Source organism: Struthio camelus, chromosome Z (assembly GCF_040807025.1).
Source record: "Struthio camelus isolate bStrCam1 chromosome Z, bStrCam1.hap1, whole genome shotgun sequence".
Classification (NCBI taxonomy): Eukaryota; Metazoa; Chordata; class Aves; order Struthioniformes; family Struthionidae; genus Struthio; species Struthio camelus.
Genome location: NC_090982.1, coordinates 75,855,918 through 75,882,472, shown reverse-complemented (window position 1 = coordinate 75,882,472; position 26,555 = coordinate 75,855,918). Strand labels below are relative to the sequence as shown.

General features: G+C 40.3%; 1 protein-coding gene across 1 annotated transcript; it reads right to left on the bottom strand.

Annotated features, from left to right (window-relative positions):
* Positions 1–12: 12 nt before the first annotated feature.
* LOC104147776 (alpha-methylacyl-CoA racemase) lies at positions 13–19,165 on the bottom strand. Its single transcript, XM_068926961.1, has 5 exons — positions 18,882–19,165; positions 17,297–17,440; positions 14,265–14,425; positions 9,690–9,876; positions 13–760 (listed from the first exon to the last, which is right to left on the bottom strand). Exons 1-5 carry the CDS (start codon positions 19,129–19,131, stop codon positions 351–353), a joined length of 1,152 nt encoding a protein of 383 aa, XP_068783062.1. The 5' UTR covers positions 19,132–19,165; the 3' UTR covers positions 13–350.
* Between the last annotated feature and the right edge of the window lie 7,390 nt (positions 19,166–26,555).

Below are 26,555 nucleotides of genomic sequence, written 5' to 3'. Positions count from 1 at the left end.
AATATATTACAATGCAATAGTGCAACTAAGAATTAAAAGAAACAAACATTTCACAGGATATGCTATTTAAAAAAACATTATGAGCATTTACATCTGCTTAGGTAACAGTGTAGCTCTTCAGAACACAATTTCAATAACATTCTAGACTTATTAGGAACACAGTCTGTGTACTCCAGTGCAAGCCAACCAGGTATACAGGTACTTAACTCCCACTGTTTCCAATTACATTTAAAACTTCATTCATTTAAAAGCAATACCATACCAACATTTATTTGTCATGTAATTCAGTTTTAATGCGTTAAAATCTTACTGCATCAGCCTGAAATTCTTCTGATTTGCATAGCTACAGATTATAAATTAGCTTTTGGTTTACTGAATTCTATTACTTTATCAGAATGAAGCTTAGCAATCTCTTGCTTAGTAAATCCATATTCTAGAAGGATCTCTTCTGTGTGTTCTCCTATAAAAGGATCTCTTGCAAAAGATGGAACAGCAGGGGTCCGTGAAAGAACAGGAGCAGGTCTAGGACTTATCTCTTCCTGATCATTTTTGATAAAAGAACCTCTTTGTTTGTTATGCTGATGCGATGCAGCATCATCAAAGGATAAAACAGGGGTCACACAGGCATCAGTGCCATCAAATATGCTGCACCATTCAGTTTGTGTCTTCTGTGCAAATATGGATGCAAACATTTTCTTCATTTTGGGCCAGTCCGAGAAACTCAACTGACTAGGAAGTTTATTTGAATCTAGTCCAAGACCTGAAAAGAAAAAAGTAAAATTTAACAACAGCATAGCTTCGATAAACTAACGGGCTGCCCATAACTAAATAAGTTTCTCAAGAAACTAGTATTTTGCAGGCAGCCATTCTGCACAACATACTAAGAGTCACTTTAAACCTCATTACGATATGATGAAGGAAACGTGGAGAGGCAAGAAGAATGCCATGCTCTGTTATTTGCTCTTAAACTAAACTGCATCAGCTATGGCCTTTTAAGTAAGTATATACAATAAACACTTGTTCGCATAAACATCTTGTAAGAGCAGCAGCTGCCTAGAAAGAACATTTTGCCCTGAGAACATTTTCTGTAATAGGTATTGTATTACCTATCTGGCAGAAGCAACACATTTAGCACCAGCTGCTACAAACATCCGTTGAACAGGTCCAGGGCTACTGCAATATACTTAAGTCACAAAAGCCAGTAAATCTGCCTTACTTGGACATTCAGCAAGCTACAGTATTTGGAGCCCAACGCAATCAGATATTTCCACGCTAGAGAGGATAAGACAGTGTGGACATACTCCGGCTAGATGTGAACAAGGTAGCGTGGCTGCAGCTGCCTGCAGGCCAAGTGCAGTTGCCCAGAGACTGCTGCTCTCACCTCTCAGCATACTGCCTGGCTCAAACCGTCCTCCTGCTCCCCTTTGGGATCACTGAAACTCATAGCCCTTACACTCACTGACCGCTTACGAACTGTGCTTCCCAGATCAGACTTATGGACCAGCAGGTACACAGTACAGCTCTTCTCCACCTCTTACTCTGGAGTCATCTCGCTCCTGTGCGGCCAGTTTCCCAGGTCTGTTTCTGTTCCCTTCTCATGGATTCTGCTCTCTGAACTCCTCCGTTCTCCTACTTTAATTTCTCCTATGTTTGGAAACAGATCTGCTCTTTTACAGTCTTCAGCCTCCTTTGTCAGGGACTACTTTGGCACTCTGTGGATGACCACCACCACGCATGAACATTTGTTCAGTTGCCTCCTCAGGGAGCGCAGGCTTGGAAAAATGGGTGTCTTGTAGGTCCCACAACCACTCCAGCCAGCTATCTAGGAGTGGATTACTCTGGACCCTACCACAGGCATCTAGGAGAGGCACAAATTGTTAACATTTCTTGTAATATTTACCTCAAAAAGAAGATGAGAGACAAAAAATGGAAAAGGCAATCAAACCTCATGTTCAAAATGGAGGTACTACACACACAGGTGCAGAATCTATAATATCAAATAGAATTCCTAAGTGGTTTAATGAAGGCTGTCCAAACGGTCACAACTGTAGCAGCTTGAAAGAAGCAGGAAGAAAAAACAGAAAAAGCAGGGATGGGAAACATATACATCTGAAAAACTGAGAAGGGTATGAGAACAGCTATCATCAATCATAATGCTTAACAAACCAACCTAGAATGGGAACTTTTGAGAAAAAAAGAGCTCTGTGCAAAATGCAGAGAAAATGTAGAGCTCTGCAAACACTTAATTTTTAACCTCCTTTCTTGTATCTGTTGCAATGACTGCTATCAGACTGATGGCTGGACTTCCAGTTTTTATAACAGGCTTGGCTACCACATGCCTGTTTGCATGTAGAATTTGCACAAACTCCTCTCATCTTCAGCTGCAGAAAGGCAGAAACAGCTTTCTATATCTTTTGCTATTTCCACAGTTTCCTCATCACTGAAAGGGGCAGAAAGATAACTACCAAAACATACAGGGGAGAAGTAAGATAATGAATGCCCTTTCTTCCACTCTTTAAGTTCATTCTTTTTCCTGATAATCTCTACTATATGTCCTTGGGGCTCAGTCTCTCCCAAATTATAAAGTTACCATAACATTTAATGGGTTTCAGTGTTCCTCGGTGAGACTCTAAATAGTACACTTGAAAATGAATATACTCTTTTAAATCTTACTTTGGTATTGCGAAGAAAAATATCACATAGGCTCAAATACAGTCTTCAAATACAGACTCAAATACAGCCAGGCAATAGTTCATATTTAGAAGAAAATCAACACAGCCAAAGGCAGAATAAACAGTTTCACATTTTATTAGAGGTTCCTAAGGATATCAAATTACGTACCACTAAAAGGTAAGCGTTATTCCTTACTTAGTTACCAAGTAACAGGTACCTTAAATCTCTAAGCTTAAAATCTGCTCTTCATAGCGATTCATACCATCCTAAGTAAAGATTAATTGAAGATTACTCATATTGGTTCAGCATCCGTAATTAAATTGAAGCCACTGATACTCACAGAATGAATTTGATTAAACTTCACTCAAAGTATGTTATTAAAGATGAATAGTGCTAGACAGTCTACTTAAAAACTAGGAGATGAGACAAATTTACATTTTACAACAAGTAAAGCTAAGTAATAACATACTATCTGTAATTCTGTCTCAATGCACAAAATCTCACCACCTGGAAACACTTGTCTGATAAGCATTGATTTGCTTATTAATTGCGCTTTGGCTTCTAGGAGGCAGACTATCATGAATATAACTCTATCATTATCCCATTACACAATTATAGTTGAAGATCATGCCAGATGGAAAGCTGGCTACATGCTCTAGTAAAATAGAACGATATGCGGAATTTAATATTACGTGCTCTTTTTCCACTGACCACTGAAGACTTCAACTTTTAAATAGTATGAACTCACAGCATTTAAGCACTGAAGCTTCTCATTTTCTACCTTGTGCTAAACATTTGTGGTGCAGACAAACAGAATCACAGCAGGAGCAACTGAGTCAACAGGGAAACAATTACACAGCACAGAATTGCTCAGCAGACCACAGAATGACATATTTCACCAATATAATCAAAAGTAAAATATCTTTTACATAGAGTATCTGGTACAGCAATCAAGACCTGTTTCCAAGTTTTTCTTGTTCAAATTTTAATCTAGGGATTTTTCTTTAGAAAAGGCCAACAATTTACCCCACTACAGCTTTGAAATAGTGTTTTTTGAGGAAAAAAAAAAAAAAGAAGTCTCCCTTGTTGCATTAATAAATCAATTGCAGATATCTCTCTCAATATAGCTATAGCATACAAATAACAAATCTCTATTCCTGTAGAACTACTTAGATGAACTGCAGTGCAATTAGGCACCTATTTCAAGAGAGAAGACAGTAAAATTCAAAAGATAAATCAGCAATGTTGATTTGATAAAACAGAAATCAGCAGTTTCGATGCGTTTCAGCTACAATATTTTAACAGGATATTTAGGACCCCTAGAGGGATTTTGTTTGGGTCTACCCTGATGATTTTCTTTTGAAAGCTATATGCTCATAGCACAGTAGTTTTTAAATTATGTTGCCATGACATGACAACAGAATCATCTAACTATGGGTTTCCTTAATTTTGGCCCAAATCACAGCCATAAAAATGTATCCCATTGCTCTACATAAATACAATTCGTTCTCACAGGGAATTAAATTTTAGAATACTCCCAAACAGCAGTGAATTTTCATTAAAGCAACTATGTATTGTTTTTCCTCCCCTCCCAAAGTTTCTGGAAAAAAAAAAATATATATATATATATTTTAAAAGTGATGGTTCATCAAAAGGGTGATTAGAACCAGACTGCTTACAGCGCAGCACTACAAATGCATCCATAGCTATACTTTAAGTTTGCATAGTAATTACCACAACTGTAAATGTTTCAGTGCAGCAAGAACCTGGGACTCTGGACTTTTAGTACAAAGTTTGAGGCCTACCGTGATAAATAAATTCAAATAAAATTATGTGCAACTGAGGATCTCTAATGAGGAAACCATTCTTCTACCTTATGCATTTCCTAATAAAAAAGTTGTATCATATACAGTATACTAATATATTTTAAATAAAATACACGATATTTCATAATCACAAATTGACAGCCATGTGGAAATCCTTCACAATGATGTAAACTATGTTTTTTCAAGAACTTTCTAAATCTTTTTTCCTTCTTTTTAAATAGAAATCATACTATGTTGTAAAAGGAGTATCAAATTTATGTTCAGAGCTTTAGTGACTGTTTCTGCTTTTCATATCAGCGTAAGTTTATATTAAGTTCATCTTACGTAACCGAGTTTACACCACATGATGATGCAGAATCACACCTTTACCTTCTCCCCGACATGTGAAATTACCAACTTCTGCATGTTTCTTTTAGCCTGGCCACGGAATAACTAAGCAATTATTACTAAAAATCAAGAGAAACTTGCAGAAGCAGCACCAGTTAGAAGACATTCTGTCTCTTTTATCAAAATACTGAGACTTAGCCTCAGTAACATATTTCTTTCATCAGATTTCTTGTAAGATGTAAGGTTTTTCATTGTTTGTTGGCTGACTTTACTAGTAACAAAATTAATGTAAGCAAGAGGATTACAGCATGTTTGTGAACAGCAAATAGTCAATAACGAGCCCAGAGTATAATTCCCAATATTTGAGCTGTTAGGGCAATTTACCTTATCTATTTTATAAAGCTTCAGTTTCTCTCATAATTAAGGTCTTAAAAACTCGTGAATTTGTGGTAAGCAGAAATTTCATTCCACCTGGCGAGCACAATCACAGAATCACAGAATGGTTTAGGTTGGAAGGGACCTCTGGAGATCATCTAGTCCAACCTCCCTGCTCAAGCAGGGTCTCCTAGAGCATATTGCCCAGGATCACATCCAGACGGGTTCTGAAGATCTCCAGCGAAGGAGACTCCACTACCTCTCTGGGCAACCTGCTCCAATGCTTTGTCACCCTCACAGGAAAGAAGTTTTTTCTCAGGTTCAGGGGGAACTTCCTGTGGTTCAGTTTCTGCCCATTGCCTCTTGTCCTGTTGCTGGGCACCACGGAGAAGAGGCTGGCCTCATCCTCTTGACACTCCCCCTTCAGATACTTGTACACATTTATGAGATCGCCTCTCAATCTTCTCTTCCCCAGGCTGAACAGGCCCAGCTCTTGCAGCCTTTCTTCCTAGGAGAGGTGCTCCAGCCCTCTAATCATCTTTGTAGCCCTCCGCTGGACTCCCTCTAGGAGTGCCATGTCTCTCTTGTCCTGGGGAGCCCAGAACTGGACACAGTACTCCAGGTGAGGCCTCCCCAGGGCTGAGTAGAGGGGGCAGGATCACCTCCCTCCACCTGCTGGCAACACTCTGCCTAATGCACCCCAGGAGACCATTGGCCTTCTTGGCCACAAGGGCACACTGCTGGCTCATGTTTAACTTGTTGTCCACCAGCACTCCCAGGTCCTTCTCTGCAGAGCTACTTTCCAGCAGGTCAACCCCCAGCCTGTCCTGGTGCATGGGATTATTCCTGCCTAGGTGCAGGACCTTGCACCTGCCTTTGTGGAACTTCATGAGGTTCCTCTCCACCCAGCTCTCCAGCCTGTCCAGGTCCCTCTGAATGGCAGCACAGTCTTCTGGTGTGTTAGCCTCTCCCCCCAGATCCATAAAGCCAACAATTTTCTCAAAATTAAGATGCAGTATTTTCTTAAACTTAACACTTTTTGTTCTGTAATCCCCTTAAGAACTTTTCTCTCTATTTTATTACTTGCACTCTCACCTAGCACTGGGTTCCTAATTCTACAGGGAAACACTGAAGTGAAGCAAAAGCAAAAGGAAATTAGTTTCACGCCTGCTAATCAGAGTTTTGTGCGCCGCTTACAACTGTTTCAGAAATCATGTTCCTTTTTCACATCTGCAGTCTTTAAATCTCTGTCCATTACTTCTGTAACACCCACAGCCTTGTATTCTCATTATACAGGAGTGGCAGAAGTAATACATTCTCTGAATATGAACAGCTGGACATAAAGTAAATTCTGAATATATTTTATCTGGAACAGCACCAAGTTGTTCACTAACAGAATTGACCAGAAGTACGGAAAAAAAGTATGAAATAAAATAATGGAAATTGTAACTGGAACACAGCATTTTTAAAACTACTTCAAAGCAGGGAATTAATGCCTTGAACAGACCACTCAGTCTAAGTCAAAGTTTCTCGGGTTTGTGGAAGAGCAATACAGTTCTCACAAGCAGCTTTTTTTCCCCCCTATAACATTCAAAGGCTTATATTCTGAACTGGATTTCTGCAATGGATATCCCTGAAAGGGAAAAGATCTCTTAGGTACAAGAAGAATCAGCTGTTCTAGTTCAGTACGCTGCTGCTTCAGAAGCTTACCACCAGAACTACTGAAGGGGATAATTATTTCCTGTGTGAAAATCTGAACAATTCACAATGTGCACTTAAAATACAGTGAAGAAAGACCATTCATTTCATATGTAGCGTTGTGAAAAAAAATCTTGAGTTTATAGTCAGAAGCCTTCAATAACATTACTTTACAAAATAAAGAAAAATTATCGACTGGGAACAAAAATTGTGATACAATTAAAGGTAAAAAGCAGTTTTTACTTAGAAGACTGTAGTCTGTATGTTGAATTTTTGAAACACGACTGAAGCTGACAGACACACAGCCACAACTGTGATTACACTTGTCTTTCTACATACATGCAAATACACTGGTCTTTTACCGTGTGAAAAAACATTTCTGAAACTTCAGCTGTTAAAAATCAAGCCATTTCTGAGTGCTTTAAGCGTAGGAAATATTTTCAAACATGAAAGTAACGTTGCCAAGTGTGGGCACCCCAGTATAGCTTGATGGATTCATAGTTGCCGTTCTGATTTTATGCTCTAAATTTATGAGACCACCAAGAAGGAAACAGAATTTCAACATTTTCCTCAGTAAAGAGATACTTACATGAGACAGAGACCAGTGATTGTATTATTTTGTCTGAATACTGGATTCAACCATCTTATGGTATCCTCCTAGACAGATTGGCTGGCTGACTGGAAAAGTCCTGAGTCTTTGCACTGTGGCCCTGCAACAGTGATCAATACAGGAAGGCTGGGGCATCTAGGAAAGGTTCGCTGAGAAAGAAGGGCAAAAAGCCTGAGCCCAGACTCCATTACGGAAGGTGTTTTCTTCCTGAATAAATATAGATTCTACCCCACTCTTGTAGCTTAAAAGCAAGTGCTATTCAGCTTAATCTCCAGAGAAGCATACAGTACTGCAGCCATGAACTTTAGGCCAAATATATGAGTATTTGAATAAGTAGATTTATTCTTTTTTTTTCCCTTTGTATTTAATAAGGGCATTCTGCCTGAAGAAGTGGTACTGGAATTCCAAATTCCCTAACTTTCAGAGCAAAAGTTTACATTTTACTTTGAAACAGTTTTATATTCAATTATTTTGTTCTCCAGCTCTATTTACTGCAAGTAAAAAACCCCAGGGGATTAGATGAGAATAAAATTTCAAAGAATCAGGACTGTGGAAAAAACAACTACACTCTCTTTTTAAAGGAGTACCTCAGATCTGGAGCCTAACAGGCAAGGTATTCCCAGGACAATGAGAAAGAGGAGCGCTAGCTTCATCAGCCAAAAACACGCTTCTCCCAAACTTGGCATCTGATCTGGGTGCAGAAAATCATGCTGGACATGTCATGGATCAGTCCATAAGGCTGCTTTGTGCATTTCATGTATCAGTATATACCTGTTTGGATATTCTCTGCAATTGCAAAAGTTCTCTGCAATAAATTTTCTGCAATAAATAGCCCTTTGTGGCCATTTATAGAAGCAGCCATTTGCAGCCACAAATGTTCAAGGACTTGCTTTGTGAGCACGTAGCCTGCAAGAGAGCAATGTCAAAAGGAACAGATGATGTTCTCCCTCTTTAGGCCTGTGCCCACCAAAGGCACACCCCACACTGACTGTGCTCCTGAATTTCAAAAACTCCTGGAAGTGCAAGCCCTGGCACTGACTACGCTCTTCTTAGCGCAGTGGGGCTCATGGGGGCTGAGCTGACTGACGGTACCAGCCTGTGTACTGTTCCACCTGTAGGGTGGAAGGCATCCACCCTAAAATTCAAGTAACAATCTGTGGGGAAGATGCTGAGCAGGAGTCAAGGGCTGCTTCACTGCCACCTTCGCCCAGCCAAGAGTTACCACATTTAAGTCGTCCACGTCTCAAAGTGGTCATGTGACACAATCTAGGAACATCCACTGTAGGCTTTTCCTATGTGGATGCTCTTCCTGCTCATTAAGAAGAACTAACATTAGATTAAAGGGGATTTCTTACATCGTTCACAGAAAATAAATACCAGGTTCTTTGTGGATTTTTAAAACTTTCATAAATTAAGTATGGAAAACACAGCAATCTATCAGAGGGGCATAACAGAGGAGATCTATTTTTAAATGAAGTAACCAGTAAGAAGCTAAAAGCACACCTGATCTAAAGCTGAAACTACATAACTGGTCAAAGGTAAAGGGGCACCTGCAAATTTAAGTGTTAACCTTACAAAATAATGACTTGGCATGACTCAGTCTAATTTTTCAAGACCTATAAATCATACTACATAAACACATGTTAAAACTCTTCAGTCAAATATAAAAGCCAGATCCATAGTTGTACTCTCAAAGCATTCTGAAGTTCTATGGTGAAAATTAATTTATAAAACTCACGTTTTATAAAAGGTCACCTTTATCAAAAAATATTATGGGATATTTCCAATGAAGATTCATTTCTGAAATAATATAGAGTTTATTTAAAATCTGTATATTAAAAATATCTGAAACTGCAAGAGATTTTGCTCTATCAGTCTTTTTTAAAGCAGATTCACATTCCTTTGAAAAAAGTCATTTCCAAAATAGTTATACAGTGCTTCAGCCACATCACTGACTAGCAATACCGTGACTTTAGAAGAAAAGCGATGAAAAAGAAAGAAATCAAATGCTAGAAGAAGGAAGTCAACTAAAAAGCTACAATACTATCCAACTGGTTTCAAAACGGTTTGGTTTTCATAAAGATATAAACATACCGAGTGTCATGAATCAAATTTTAGTTATAAAGAATTTATTCAATCCATGCTTTGCGGATGTGAAACAACTGCTCCAAGCTACTTACCCTTTATTAACTGCTCATAGAATTGAGGCTCAATGGCACCAACGGCCATGTATTTTCCATCGGAGGTCTTGTAGGTTTCATAAAAAGGAGCACCGCTATCTAGTAAGTTCTCACCTCGGGGTCTGTTCCAAAGTCCTATATTTTGTGATTTCCACAGAAAAGAACTTAGGTAGGCCACTCCTTCTACCTTCAAGATACATAAAAAAAACCCAACAGCTTCAGTAAATTAGCTGACACGTTACCTTAATTTGACATGAAACAAGACTGCAAAAACTTATTAGCAAGTCTGGCCTGTGTTAAGATTTTTAACCACAAAATTTCTGTTCAGCAGTTTAATTTCTTATACTTGTGAAGTACAGGATATGTGAAATTTTCTACTACTAAATAACAAGGAGCATAAATGTAATAATACAGCTTCAGTTTCCTAGTTCAGCAACTTTATAATTGCTAGTTGATAGAGTTCACATTTTGGGTGATGGGACAAGCTTCCTTGCTCTCTAGAACACCGAGTAGCTGTTAGCTTTCAAACTTTCTACCTGTAGAAAACAGGATGCCTGTATTAGTCTTGTAATTATAGATCAATAGTAAGTTGTCTTGAACTTACCTGACTATAATAAGACTGCTATTTTTAGAAGCAGAAAACTGTAAAGCAAAAGTTAAAGCTCTTTCATACTGTGGGCATGGGGAAGTTCATCTGGAACACTAAGTTAGAACAAAAAATTATTCTCCCACTCTGCTCAATTTTTGAAGTAGAAATACCTATTAGTTTCTACCTTTTAAACAACGAATTTAAAAAGATGTAAATCTCAAGTATGCAGAGTCATGAAGGTTTCTTGATTTAAAGTAAATTGTTTGTCTTCTTCCCCCGAAATTCTTGTCACAAGGACAGAAATACTTTTGCCCTACTTGTCATATGGTAAAGTCAGTTAAAGTACTTTCATGTGAGAGAATACTGCATTTTGCATGCTTGGAAAATGACTGCAAGACTATCAAATTACTGTTTGCTTTACTAATGATTTTATCATGCACTGCTCACATCAGCAAAGAATTACATGAAAGACACTGGAAGTAAAGATAATAATAGGTAGGGATAATATTCAGAACAAGCTCTAACTGCAAATTAGGTTTTGGTGTCTAAATTTGACAGAACTATTCAGAACACCTACCTACACCGCTACCTTGGAGACAATGACAATAAAATAGCATCTCACCTTGCCTGATTTCAGAAGTAGCCCAGGCTCGGCAACTGGACAGCAACTGCGTGCCTAAGCCACTTCAGAATTCAGAGGTAAGTAAAAAGCTCTGCCCGAAATGCAAAAGGCAGGCACACCACTATGATCACTTTCCTCTTTAGCCCAACTGCACAATGATTACAGCAACTCTAGCTATGCATTTCACTTAAGAACTCCCTAGTGCTAAAAGCACCAGGAGCCTCTGAGGCAGGAACTAGCAACCCAAGGTATCAAACTGCTGGGTGACCTCTGCCCACGCCGCAACTCTTTTCCTGCGGCAGAGTGAAACAGTGCAGACAAAACAACTGAGAACGAACCAACCCCAATTTAACCTCTAGCCTCATGACTGAGGAGCTGTTCTAGGATGTGGGAGCTTTGGTTTTTTAATACCTCCAGGCTGAGAAAAACCTGGATTTCCAGTCTACAGTGAAATGCTCTTGCCATGAGGCTATTATACAAGAAGTGATTATCACCACCATCTTCTTCTGTGGCTCTTTTCACAAGGAGTGAGTCATGCTTGGTCAGATGCCTACTATCAGCAGAAGGCTTAGTGTTTTAATTCTGAGTGAACCTAAGGAGCGGTCTTAACTCACGTGCCCGCGTTCCTGCGTGGTGTGGGAGCAGAGACGCACCACTGCGCCGACTGTATCGTACCACAGTTTTCAGCCAGCACTCTACTCAGTGTGCAGGTGCAATCAGATGCATACATTTCCAGAGGGTCAATGAGAAGAGACACCAACTAATGTGAATTGGTTCAGACCAGAAGTTTAATTCTTCTGAGCTAAAGCGCAGGACCTACCATCTACTTTTCACACAGCGTGGCAACTACACTGCACAAATGTGAGAAGATGATGCAAATCTAGCCCTTGGCCTGATCATGTCTCTACCTTTTTTTTGTATTAGTTTAGCTTCGCTAACTAGAGGAGCTCCTCACATGTACGTTACAATAAAAAAAAAAAAGGGGGGGGGGTCAGTAAAACAATCCATGAAGGAAGATGAAAACTTATTACAAGTAATACTTGGGGACAAAAGGGAGCTAAAAAGAAGTCTCCGTTCCCTCTTTGACCATGGAAAACTCCCCCATATGTCCTTAGTGTATTCAGACTACCTAAACTGTACAGTAATATAGGTAATATGCTTAATAAATAAACCTTTAAAATGAAATGACAGCTCAAATATTTTAATGCTGCATTACTGTATCAAATGTTCCGGTCACACCGGACAAGCATTTCAGAAGATGCCTAGCATATCAGTAGGGAAAAACAAATTCCACAATTGATAATGAGACAAGAAAGAAAAATTGGGAGAGAGAGAAGTTTTCAGGGCTTTTTTAGAAAAATTGTCACATTCCTTACCCAAATAGCCAGAGATCTCATTAGGATATTAAGCGGACTTGCACTCCTTCTTCTTGTAACAAATTCTTGCAATGACTTAAAGCACAGGTAGAGAAGATAAGGAAATACTCCCAACTATTAGCCTTTTACATATTTGAAGACTTATCATATCTCTTCACAGCTTCCACTTCACAAATATGCAAACTCCTTCAATCTTCCCTTGTAGGTGGTGTTTTTTAGACCCACAGTCATTTGTGCTGTGTTCCTTGGGCCAGACAGTATTTTCCTGAGGCCTTATAAATGCTGAATAGATTAACTATTAGAAGAATTACTTCAGATATCTTGCTGGCTATATTTCCTGTTTATACATCCTAGTACAGTGTCTGTGTGTTTTACAACAGCATGATACTGTGGTGTTGTTGACTCATGTTCAGCTTGTGACTACTATAAACCCCCATGATTCCACTTTAGTCAATTGTTCTCATACTGTATTTGTGCAGCCAATTGTTTCTGTCTAAGAGGACTACTGAGCAGTGGTCTCCATGGATTTTCCATTTTTCTCCAATTTATAAAGGCCATTTTCAATTTTAATCTTGTCATCTAACATGCCTGTCATTATTCCCAGATTCACATCATTGCATTAGATGTATTTAATTAAATAGATTAATAAACGTTACATAGATAACACACTGGTCATTTGGCTGTACGGGAACAATATTTCATACAAAAAACACCTGAATGAAATAATGTTACATTAACACTTAGTGCATACTTTGAACCTCCCACATAAGAATTCAATAGGCATTGTGAGCAGGAGTTAAATCTCAAAAGAACCTCAGTAGATTTTTCTTCTTTGAATCTTTAAAGGTAAAAAAAAAAAACAGATCTAGAGCCTTAGTAAGTTTACTAAACATATCCTCTAGTCCATCATTCAGGGTATCAGTGAAAAAACTGAAAGAAAAAGACACCCTATGAAACTCTACTTAATAATTTTTTCCATTTTGATAATTGACCACTAATAACTATCATCTGGGTAAAAAGATTAGACCAGATTTCACCTAGACCCATGCAGGTTTCACCTAGACCATAATTCCATGAGCTACTTTTGAGAATGTCCTGCAAATCTGTCAAAAACCTACTGAAGTCAAGACAGCTAATGTCTGTTGCTATTTCCCTAGTTCAAGACCTCTTATGATGAAGGGTTCTTTTTTTAAATTTATATTTAGAGTCCAAATGATAGCCTTCATTGTATTGCTGTATCTCTAGAGAGGTCAAATTTTAATTGCAATGTCCTTTCAAAAATAAAAATAAAAACTAAGAGAGAGTACAAGAGCAAACATAATTGTAGATAACTCTATCAATGGGTTTTAAAGATAAATGCAAATAGATATTTTTCCTCTATATACAAGTGAGTGGCCTTGCAGTGAAAAATTCCATAGCATTCATTATTAAACTACTACAAATTTGTATGCAGTCTTTCTTTCATTTGTTATACAGTGTATTAATGCAAAGTGTTTGTAGTAGTGACAGTGTAATTTTTTGGAGGGGTTGGGAGGGATGGAACAGTGCTTCTCAGAAGACACGATCTACCATAAGGTTAGAAGCAGATGAGTTTTGGATAGAGCTAATGCAACTTTTTTACTTTATCAGGATCATTGTTTTTGCTATTATGCGTTATGGTCGTTGTCTATAATACATCCTATTTGCATACAACAAACTTACTCATCAAATATATATAGCTAACACTTTCTGAAGAAGGCAGATTGTTAAAAGGAAATGGGGAATGGCTCAGGGAAAGATCTTCAATGTATGTACTATGCCATAAGGAAGTTATGGCAACAGTGACCATCTGTTTGTGGGTACAGGAATAGCCATTTTATGAGATGACTTAGTTTACCTTTCCAAAGTTCCTAATACTAAACCTTACCAATAGGGCCAACGTTTCCCATGTTATAGACTTTGAGGAGAAGAGAAACAGCAACCCACCCTGCCCATGAGACAAAACTTACCATACTCGCATCAACGATCTGCCCTTTGCCAGATTTGGTACGTTCATATAGGGCTACAATAATACCCATTGCACACATGACACCTCCACCAGCAAAATCAGCCAGAAGGTTTACAGGTGCATAAGGATTTTCACCTTTTCTACCCAGCTTTGACAACACACCTGATAGTAGAGCAAACAAAGTAAACGTAATTATAAAATTAATTATAAACATTAGTTTCTACTTTTCTACAAGTAAAGTATCTTTCTCTATGTGAGCCAATTAGGGAGAAAGCAAACTTCTCCTGACACTGTTTTCTGACTCTGCTCCATCTCTGTTCTCATTCACAAAAGAATGGAATATCCAAAATCATATTAATGAAGATGTATCTAATTCAATAGATTAATAAAGGTCATAGAGATAAAGCACTGATCCTTTGGCTATATAGAAACAATATTTCATATAAAAATACTTGCGCAAAATAACATTATATTAACACTTTGTATATACTTTGAACCTCCCACATAGGAATTCAACAGGCATTATCAGCAAGAGTTAAATCTCAAAAGAACTTCAGTAGATTTTTCTTCTTTAAAAGGTAAAAAAAAAAAAAAAAGCAGATCTACAGCTTTTTGTGCACATTACCCTTGAATTAACAATCATAAAAAAGGACTTCATACCAACAATCCTACTTCAGTCCTACCCTCCCTCTTTAACTAGCTTTGAAAATAAGGTTGTATATATGAGGAACGGGCGAGTAATATAAAAAGGTTACCTCCTTTTGCATGCAACATAGATGCAGTGAAGCTGTGTCTTTGCCAGAAATCATGCAGAAAAGAAACAGAGAAAAAGGCTTGGCCACTCTCGTTATTTCAGACAGAGCTCTGAATCTGTTAGCGTTTCTTTACCATCCTGAACAGCCTCTTCACTATCACTTCACTCTTTGTAATTCCTTCATAACAATTCTCTTTGGGGAAGCAAGAAGCTCTCCAGTAAGATCATGTCTCACCTATGTCTACAGCCTAAGGTCTGAGACTTGCAGCATACATGGTCAAAATTTCCTGAAAACTGCATGATTCTGGTCCAGTGTTCAGTTAATGGTCTAATGCAATTTTTAAGTGCAAGCAGCTGCATGTACAGTATAAAGAAGTTTGCAGAGCTTGTAATGCATGTAGAAAGCCCTGTCAGTGACTAGAATTTGACTTTTAACAGTCTAATGGTTGTCACAGGTACCAGCAGATTAACATATTGACTTACATCTAGAATTTCTAATGCAAGTCATTTTGAAGCTTCAGAAAGGAAAGCCCATCAGGAAAATACCCAAGATGTGAGGTCACCTCAATTTTGAGTGCCAATACCTCCCAAATACCTCGTCCTATTTCCTTTAAATTGGTAGAAAAACTTGGCTATGTAAAATTTCAAGCAGATTTTATTCTATTTAAGTTAGAGTCCATTTTTTTAAAACCAGGCTTTTTTTTTTTTTTTGTTACCATGGGATGTCTGGCAAGAGAAACACTACCTGCAAAATAGTTAAGTAGTGCTGTGAAGGCTCTAACTCATTCATTTCTTTACCTGATCCTTTTTCAATCTGGAAATCTCATAGACTTTTATACTTTAAAGGTACTGATACATAATTCACATTTAAAATTTGAAATACCAAAATGTTTGTACTTCTGTCTGTTTGAAACTTCCTTCTTGCAGCAGGCCTTTCTCAATTATGGTAAGATAGCAATAACCAAAACTGTACTGATTAAAAAACTGTAAACAGAAAGGACTATCATCTAAGGTTGCAATGGATGACAACGTTTGAATCTTTCCCTAAGTTTGTACCAAATAAAACTGTGACAATTTTTTCAAATCAGGCAGACACAAAGCCAGAAGGGTTTCAAACAAGGTCTCTTCTTCTCTTTTTGATACCCTGACAACCTGATTCCATGAGAGAAGCCTGAATCCATCCCTGAAGAAACTCTATTCCCCAATACAGTGAATCCCCACAGACAGTGGGACTAGATCTCTATTTGCAGCAGTTCTGCTCCAGCACTTTCCTGGGGCTAAAAGTAATGCACCATCCAGTGGTAAGCCATAAGGTTTTGACTCACTTTCTCTCCTCCCTCATAGGTTTGAAAGATAGGCAGAGACAGCAACACACAAGGTCCAGGCAGTGTGAAGAGCAGTAAGTGGGGCTATGCATGAGAGTAGATTGATTGCTACCACAGTTGGGTAATTTTGTCATTGTTTGATATTGCATACCTGTAGAATCATCACGCTTTGTATGAACACACTGTCTTACAATTGCAGACAAAAACTACTTAATTTTAAATCTGCTTTCCTTTGGGATAGTATAATTGCAGAAGAAAAGCACAAGTGAATGCCTTGCAGGCTGTGCAGTTTTACTTTACTTCAAAGCAGCTGCTTACAAGGTAGGCAAAATAATCTGCAGCCCTTCTGGGATTATGATCATACTGATTTTCTACAAGAGAGGCCCCAAAGTAAAAGATAACTATATGTACAGACTTCAGTTCTCTCTTTAAAGAAACAACTTTGTTCAGATAGAACAGCACACAAAAGGAGGAAAATACGCTATGGTCTGAGAAGACATGCTGATCCAGAAGACATGCTGATCCAGACTAACAGCTCACTGCTGCTGCCAAAGTGAACAGTCCTGCTCAGCCCAAGTTTCCTCCTCTTTCTTGCGCCAATTTGTTTTTTTTAATGTCTGTCCAATCCCTTAGTAAACTGCTTCAACTCAACAACCTGGCAGGAAAATATTCCCATTTTTCCTAGGTCAGTTTTTGACATACATGCTCAGGAGCTGAGTCAGCTCACAGAGGGGTCAAACAAACACCAGAGACTGACTGGAGAGAAAGGAGCAGAGAGAAGCACAAGGAAGCAAGAGGAACCCTCCTTCATTGTCAGTGATGCTTTAGATCAGCTCAGCTGCTTCACGAAACTGTATCTCATGTAATTTGAGCTATCTGGAAAGAACTTTTCAATAAATTCTAAGTCTTGATTTAAGAAAAAATAAAAACTTCAACAGGAAATTTTCAGCCTACCTGATAATGCCAAATAATTGATGTCATGGCCTGCAGACTTGGCATATTTTCCCATCTGGCCAAATCCAGTGAGTCTAGCATAGACGAGTCTGGGATTCTCTTGCAAAAGGACTTCTGGACCAAGACCAAGTTTTTCCATGACACCTGGGAAGGAAGGAAAAAAAAAAAAAAAAGCCACCAAATCCTAGTTCACATTCTTCTTCTTTTTTTTTTTTAAATGAGACTCAAAATATACAGAATTCATAGTTAAAAGTAAGTGTAAATTACACTACAACAGAACTGAATTACAATTTATGAAATTATAAGTTACAATTCAGTATCCCTATTAAAACATTAATAGCTAGGATGTTATAAATTACCAGCATACTGTATGCATTCTGAATGTAAGCCAATTAAATGGAAATTAAGCTTTATGGTCCTTTCTTTTCATCAGCTTTTTTCTTCTCTTCCCTTCTTACTTCCCCAAAAGTCTGCCAGATTACTTCCATCTTTCATTGGAACATACTTCCTTTGCAAAACCCACATACCCCTCAGTACCCCACGTGTTCCTGTATCTTTAATTCACTGACGCAAATGGGCCGCACAACTATATATTCCACAAATGATTTGCAACAGCTACAAAAGAGCAAATTTTCTTTTGTGCAATGTAAAGAATAAGGAACTTTCAGAGATCTATAAAATAACAGTCTGGGTCAGCATAGTTTACAGTAACCAAGACTAAAATCTTGATGTTGCATTTCTAAAATAGTGGTTTCAAAGAAACATTCCATTTGCACAGAAATCATCGATTTTTATCTGCTTAGTGAATTTTGGTCAGACTATACCCTATAATCCGTACTGGGACTGCAGGGAGGCAGCTTCAAAGGCCTCTTCTACCCCAGAAGCTATTACTGATGCTTCTTTCACAAACTGGTCCATAAAAATCACTTCATCCTCAAATACCTTAAAATCTATCTCTACCGTATTACTTAGTAGACAGCAGTAACTGATCAATGCTAAGGAGAAAGCAGTGACATTTGGTAACACATTCCTACCAATTCACAACCATTTTAAGAAGGCAGGTCTATCCAGCTGCCAACAAAAAATGAAAGAAAAAAGAAAACCCTTCTCAAAAGTAAAGTATTAGGACCCGCGGCCACTGCTTAAAATAGGAGCCGGGGGCAGCCAAGGGGCCCGGGGACAGTGAGGGACCGGCCGGCGCAGCTCCGGCGGCGGGGTGCGACGCTCCCGTGGCTTGGCGACCGCGAACTTCTTCCGACGGCAGCGTTGTTACAGACACACCCAGCTCATAAATTAGCACGTATGATACGGCAAAGGGCTAGCACTGAAGGCTGATTTCTGCCGGCTCCCTCCCTCTTTTATCCTAAGATTTTCAAAAGCGCAAGGGGGAAGAGAACCGGGTGCCCAAAACCCGCTGGCGCACAACGTCACCATCTGACGGTTGAGGGAACGGGGGGCGTCTCATGAAATTCCCTCCTTGCGCCACGGGGGCCCAGTCTTCCCACTGCCCCCCCCTCCCACCCCACTCCCTGTGCCTCCCAGTACAGCGCCCAGGGCCTCCCAGTACGGCCCGCCGCCGCCTCACCGTGGCGGAAGGGCTCGACGAGCACGTCGGCCGCGCGGCAGAGCCGCCGCAGCGCCGCCGCCCCCGCCGGCCGCTTGAGGTCGAGGGCCAGCGAGCGCTTGCCGCGGCCCTGCACGTCGGCGGCCACGGCGGAGCGCGGCGCGCGGTCCACGCGCACCACGCGCGCCCCGAAGTCGGCCAGGATCATGCCGCAGAGCGGCGCCGGCGCCAGCCCCGCCAGCTCCAGCACCCGCACCCCGCTCAGCGCCATGGCGCCCGCCGCCTGCCGAGCGCCGAGACATCGATACCTCAACCTCCCCGCCCCTCCTCGCCGCTAACGGCCGCCGCTAACGGCCGCCCAGGCGCGGGCCGCGCTCGGGAGCGCTCGGCGCTCTGCAAGTCGCTCACGGTTTATTCGGTTTATTACCTGAGGCCAAAAGACAACTTCTGTGTCCTGTGCTCTGCAGATACAGAGAATGCCTGCGTTTTCTCCTGTTCTTCCGCTGTTGCGCCTTGTGAGCACAAGCACTTTTCCCATGTCACGTAGAAGTTCGCCCCGGTTTCTACCCAGCAGTTCGGTTTTGCTCAGACTTGAGCCCTGCAGGTGTATTTTCCCTAGCAGCCCCTGGGTAGGACGGACAGGAAAGAGCACAAAAAGCAACACCCGCGTTTCCAAAGAGGCTCCCTGCCGGGCGGGCACACCTGCGGCTCAGGGCCGGTGGGGCGGGCGCGCGGGCCGTCGCCGAGGGCAAAAGAGAGCGGGAGCCCACGTGCCCCTCAGCCGCCCCACGGCGCGCTCCAGCGTGCTAGGCGACCTGCTGAAAAACTGCCTGCGCCACCACATCCGGCTTCACCTCGGGCCGCCTGGCCTGCTGCTCCTGCTGCAGAGGCCGTGCCCGCTCCTGAGGAGCCAGGGCGCATAGCTGGGCTGGCGACATCTTAAACCCGCTAAAGGTTTAATATGATATGTTTAATATCCCTCACTGGGATTTTAACAGCAGCGATCTAGGCCTTAGCGTTCGCAGCTCGCCGTCAGCTCAGCAGTGACGCAAAGGGGAGACCACCGTGTCGCCTGCCCTCGCCCCAACCTCCTGCCCACAGTGAGGGTTGAGCAGTTTTAGCCCAAAGCGGTCTGCCGTCTTCCTGATGCTTTGACCATTTCCCCTGCGCAGAGCACAGTAACTTGTGTTTGGTTAAATCATGCCAGATCCAGTAAAGCCTATATTTGTGCACAGTTGTGCTTATAAAGCCTTCTGGAAAAGCAGCCGCATTTGACTGGAGGCCTGGTAGTTTTGTTTTTGTTTAGGCTGCTCACAGGGATGGACATCTAGCCAGGATAAGGTAGTGAAACAGCGTTAGATTCACAAGGCTTTTCAAACTTACATCCTGCTCCCGGTATCTCCAGTTACCATGTAGGAGACAAAATGAAGAGGACGTTAATATCAATTCCATAGTCATTTTATTTTTTTATTAAGTTAAATGGACTACGAAAACGGGTAAAGGTTGCAAATATGAATGCATGGTATTTGTCCTACCTCTGCAATAACAGACAGAAGAGCTCTATTTCCAGAACACCCTTTATTGTTCAAGTAGACAAACACCTGATTGCAATTCACTGATTATATCCATTGCTATGCCGCTGTCCACAAGAAATGGAGAGAAAAACATGCGCATGTTTATTCAGATATAACTGGCTTATTTCCTTTATTATCCATCTCCCTTAGAGACGCTGTTCCGTATAAAGGTTTGTTTCCACAGTCACCATCGTGTTACTGGGACAAGGCATTTCTTTAAATGATTTTCAGTGTCATTTGTCACCTTTCACCTTAAGGCTCTTGGAGTTTATGTTGAATAGGAAGAGGCAAGTTCTGTTGTGTTGCCTTCTTACATTTCACCTGATGGTGTTTTATTTTATCGAATCCAGGTAACACCATAATCATAGACTGGATTCGGTCTGGATTGTGCAGCCCATAGGTAAGCCCATATGTTTGGGTTTGGGGGGGGGGGGGAGCTGTCATCCGCTGTTACAAAGGGTACTCCGTGGCAGAAACGTTCCAGCCATGACTTTGTTATAAATGATTCGGTTTCATCAGTGTGAGGCTGGCACTGTGAGCGTTAAATCCAATTTGAAAAACTTATCTTTTAACAAACTAAGAAATAAACAGGTGTGAGAGAGAAACAGAGAGATTCTGATTCACCAAGAGGTGGAGGCTAATGATCTGAATCCAGCAAACTCTCTTGAAGCAGCAAGTTGTCCGGCATAAATTGTATGTTAAAAGCAAGGAGCCTTCCCCTAGCATAGACTTGCAATAAGTACAGTCCAGTGCACATATATGTGATACTATTTAACATGTGTCATTAACATTACAGCAACAGATAGGAGTCTGTGTAAGTTCACCACCGGAGAGGCAGTGGCTATGGAAAAGGAGCCTGTTACAAGGTCAAAATGTGGGCCTGGGTGGCAGGACACTGCTTCTATTTGCATCTTGTCAGAATGCTTTTGTGAGCTTGATTACGTTACTTCAATTAGTCAGTATCTGTAACATCCTGTGAAATATATACACTCCCTATAGTTAAGTCAGTGCATGCCACAGTGTTGAAAAAATGAAGTAATATATACTGTGGGTTACATCAATATTGCTAACAGAGGTACAGGCACTTCTGTGATGCAGGCTGGCTAGATTGTATGCCAGCTTTGCAGTTTACATCAGATCTGTTGTTTACAATTACTCTCACTTTTCACTCCATTGGAAAAATACCAGGGCAGGAAGGTGAGGTGAAGGTACAGCTATTAATGAAACCTTGATTCTTCCCTTTTGCCTGTATATTATTTATGCCTTAGTCGTATTGCATAAACACATAATAGTCCTTAGCAATGCAAAGTAATAAAGTATGTTCCTGTTAAAAATATGTGTAAATATATGATGTTTTCGATCAAGGGCATTTATTTGAACATGAAAAACATTGGCAAGCACTAGAAGTTGTTATAATACAGAAGTACAGGGCAACCAGTTCCCTGCTGTTTCAGACAAGTGTGTAACAGCAGGACCCATAGAACACTTGCTCAGCACATTCCCAGCCTCCCGTTTGATTGCCAAACACTTCCCAAAACTCTGTAAATAAATGGCTAGTGTAGAAAAACAAAAGCCACAAATGATAAGGAACCCCATGAAGAGAAAAGGGGAAATCAAAGGTATTACCCATATCCTTGGACCCTATGAGGAATTTAGTAGGTAAAACATTCGTATGATGTTACAAGCTGTGTAACATAAAATCACACCCCTTTTCTACTGCATTAATGTATTAGGTGCATGCACAGAGGTAAAAAGTCCGTCTTAATACATGGTTAAAGAGATACTGGTAACGGTTCAGTTTGTTTTGTTAAATGGAAAAGCAAGACTGCAAAAGAATTGCTCATGTCTGTTGTAATATTTCAAATGTTGGTAATTAGCATTGCCTAAAAATGTGAGTACTGGGACTCTACATAGTGTGAAACTTCCCTAGTTAATTCAAACGTATCCACATCAATCTTAAATTGAGAGCTGTCAGGTTTCTCACAAAGTTGATGGTGGTGTTTCTGTATCCTGAATTTATCAAAGCTTTCAAGCATGGGTGTTTTATCCTGATGTCTGCATTTATGCCTTGCCAAAATAGAAGCTGTGCTCCGTTCATGACACTTCTTGATATCTGCAAAGACAATGTAGATCATACTCCACATTTCTGGCCTTATATTCTGTGTTGTTATGACATGCTGTCCTTTGCACAGCACTTTGTCAAACACAGCAGCTTAATCTTTGAAATTTCAGTACATTCTTCAGCTTGCAGATGGAGCTTCTCTTTGCCTTTCTGTTTTTCTCTGCTTCTGTGCGAGTATGGACTCACACTTGCTTGCTCACTCTTTAAGTGTATATCCTGCCGCACATACAAAAAAAAAAAAAAAGCCCCAAAGTGAATTTATCGAGATCAATACATCCCTCCGACGTAGCTGTGAATTCATGCTTCCAGACAGTGTGGTGCTATCTGGCGAAGTTTATGAATTTATATTTAGGAATGACAGCCTACTCTCATCCACAGAAAGTAATTGAACAAGCTGCCTTGTGCTGCTTCACTAAAATAGTCATATCTAGAGAAACTACTGTTTGTGAGTTTTTCAGTCCAGTCGGTCAGTGGGGTGAAGTTTTGGCCTTGCTGCAGTCAATGAGCTTTGCCATTAACTTCTGCAGTTGCTCAATTAAAGTAGAAGAGCCAATTACTAATGTCTGTGCCGGTGACTTCTGTACTGTGGACTTGTACTCCTGTAGCTGAACTAAAATGTTCATTTTTTTAGTTTTCTTTGAGTTATGACTTATGGTATTACTATGCTTTTTTGATTTAGATGAAGAGACTTTGGCCAATAACTTTATATAGCTAATCTTTATACTGACTAATCAGTAGAAAATAAATATTTTCCTGTAAATTTATTATTAACCACTATTGTAGGGACTGAAAACTCTAGACTAGGGGATTCTCAGATTTCGTTTGCTTGGATGCAGAGCTTCAGCTCTGTGCTGCGCACCACGCATGTCCAGGGAGATGCATCTGACAATTTACCTGCCATTTTGAAATAATTGCAGTACCTCCATTCTACAGTTTGGCGATCTGGTGCTAATTTATTTTCAGTGAGCCATTCCTGCTGGACAATGTCATCTGCAGCATTCATTGTAGACAATCTTTCCAACATTGCTAGTGCAATTGGTTGATAGCCTTTGTTTTCATGAGCTGTTTCCATCATCCTACCAATGAGCAGTTTATTTGAGCCTTGGCTATAGCCATGAGATACTTAATGCATAACTAATTCACATTCTTGTTCATTTTGCATCCCTTTGATAATTTGAGAAAGCGAACACTGACCTTTCTGAGAAGCACGTAATCTTGGAGGGAAAAAAGCGTTGACCTGAAATACACTGTCTGAAAGATTTTATTCAAAACAACAATAATTTAACTCTTTTGTAGCTTAAAAAGTGAACAGCAGACAAATTAGATTCCATCCAGCAATTTCAGCTACAGATCAAGACTTTTCCCATGATAGAATGGTACAAACTCTGAAGCCTCATCTCCTGGCCTGAAGTTGTAGTCCTCAAGGTGGAGCGCACAATTAATTCTCCTCAACTTTAGTATGCCGTGAGGAACTGGAGTATTTTTCTTTCATAGACTTGTTAAGAGTAGAAAATGAAGCTTTCAGAAGTTTAAAAATGCTGGAATTAAGGTTGTTGTTGCAAATTTAATTCTTCTGTCTTTCCTTACACATTATATGCTCCATTTTCTATAGTGGCTGTGTTTCATTAGCTATACATTTGGGTGAAGTCACTGAATGAAGCTGTTCTATATTTGTCTTCTGTTACCACATTCCAGGATGTGGTCCATGCCTTATTCAGCAAGCACCATCTTACTGCTGCAGGATGAGACTAAGAAATAGCATATGACTATATAATGGGAAGAACATATTGTGAGGCACATTCAGAAGAAACAGAAGCTAAGATGTCCAAGATGGTTTTAGCATGAGTATTCCAGTCTTGGCTTTGTAACAATGCGATTCTTTTAAAACACTGGTGTTTTTTGTGGAATTTGTCAAGCCTGCTGGATTTTTTCAGAAAAGCAGAAGGATAAAACTCCAGTTGTGCAATTCTTTGCCAATTAACACAAGAAATCTCTTCTGCACTACATGGGTTTTGTTAATCTGTGTGTGTGCTCATGGTCCTTTCCCTGTCTCATTTCAAATGCAGATGCACAATATGGAGCCTCTTCCGCTGTCAACTTTACAGTCTCCATGGCAGGATCAATGAGCTGGATTTTCTCGATCCAGGGGTAGAAAACAAGGACCTGGACAGCTGAAAATTCCCCCAAGAGGGAGGAATTTGCCATTGTCATGAAGCCAGCGTAGTCTCTTCGTGCACTGCCTGCCCCTCCTTGTTCAGGAGAGAAGGTACTGAAGGACAACGTACACACCAGTGAATTAAACAGCAGCACTAATTTCCAGATGTGGGAAATTGCTACGTTATAGCGCTACCTTGCCAAAATTGATGGGTTATACTGCTGCATTACCAGAACAATAAGAGACATTATCAGAACCGTGGTTTTGACCCATGACAAGAAGCTATCTCCCAAACTTTTCTTAGCACCACTCAGAAGTTAGCACAGGCCAGGGGTCAGTCCCAACAGACAGTTTTGCAAGCAGATACTCTACTTTGGAGGCTGAGAGAGTTTAATTAGCATTAATGTAGCCAGATGGTAACTTGGGGCCAGAGAACAGACTCGGGCACTGTTTTGTTTATTAGTATCGATGTAACCAGAGAGCAGAAGGATGAGACTTGGGGGATGAAGCTGTTCCCTGCTGCTACTCCTGTGCCCACAATTCCCTTGAGGAGTCTACCTGATAACGGTAATTAAAGTGGCACTGCAGATGCTTTCACTCATGCTAGGACCGTGTGGTTCTGCCCAAAGAGTAAAGGTGTTGTCACCCTTGGGTGCAAGGGTGGCTGTATGAACGGGGTGGTTTCAGAGAACAAAGCAGAAGCTGACCTCGACAATGCACGTTGTGTAGAGCTCTTTGCATTTATGAAGATAGTTTGTGGAGGTTTTGTCTTTCTTTGGTGTCTCAGTATGATACCCAGCCTGGAGCAGGCTGTGAGAGAACATGCATCTGCAACTGCTTTGCATGCTCCCTTCTCTTGCCTAAGATTTTGAAATCTGAACTGAATACTGTCATTGTTCATTTCCTCTTGGTTGCTGAAGAAGAGCTAACTGCGAAACAAAAGCATTTTGCTATTGATTCACCGTAGTTAAGAACCATGGGCCTTTTTACACACCATTTGGCAGCTGATACCCACTCCTTCTCCCTACGTATTTTGTCCTTGTACTGACTTGATTCTGAGCACAAAATGTCTTTTTTAATAATACCAGTTTAGTATAAGAAAATCATTTTTAATAAAAAACACTTTTAACAAAAACTGCTTCAAAAAGCAGTAGGGTGGAACCTCAGTGCAAAATTCCGTGGGGAAGACGAAACATCTGAGGGAAGAGTGTATTCCTCATTTTTCCTTTAGAAAAGTGCTGCTTGACTTAAAGATGTGCAGTAAAGAACTATTTATTTTAGATCTGTCATAAATTTACTGTTTTTTTGATTAAACTCAGTTTTTTTCACATGTATCTGCAGAGTGAATGAAAATGGCAACTTTAACCGGCCTTTCTGTGCAATGAACACATTTTCAGTTGAAGCGTATTTGGTCTTTGGTCCCATATCAAATAAAACTGACTTTTTTGAATGCTTTATACTGTTGTGGTAATTGCCAGTTTTTTATGAGCACTTCCTCCAGACATACGTTTGCTCTGCGTTGCCAGACCACTAGGGACCACGCCAACATATATTTGCCTTTTTCTTGTATTCATCTTCATTCTTCTCACTTGAAGTCTACGCTGCCCTTTGCTTTAGTTTTATAAATTCCCCTGCAAACTTCTTCCCACTGAATCTTCTTTTTTGGCAAGTTCAGAGTTTGTAGGTTTGATGTAAGAGACGATAAAAACGTAAGAACAAGAAGGGAGGACCAAGAGCAGGAGCTGATGTTTCATACAGAGCTGGGCTCATATGGGGTTGCTATGGGCTCGCGGCCACAGGCAATGGCAGCACCTGCCTCGGAGGCAGGTTGTCACCCTCCAAGC

Coding starts and splice junctions, on each gene's coding strand:
- LOC104147776 (XM_068926961.1), bottom strand. CDS start 19,131: ATGGCGCTGAGCGGGGTGCGGGTGCTGGAGCTGGCGGGGCTGGCGCCG. Junction 17,441..18,881: donor CGTCGAGCCCTTCCGCCACG/GTGAGGCGGCGG, acceptor CTTCCTTCCCAG/GTGTCATGGAAAAACTTGGT. Junction 761..9,689: donor CTATGAGCAGTTAATAAAGG/GTAAGTAGCTTG, acceptor TTTTCTTTTCAG/GTCTTGGACTAGATTCAAAT.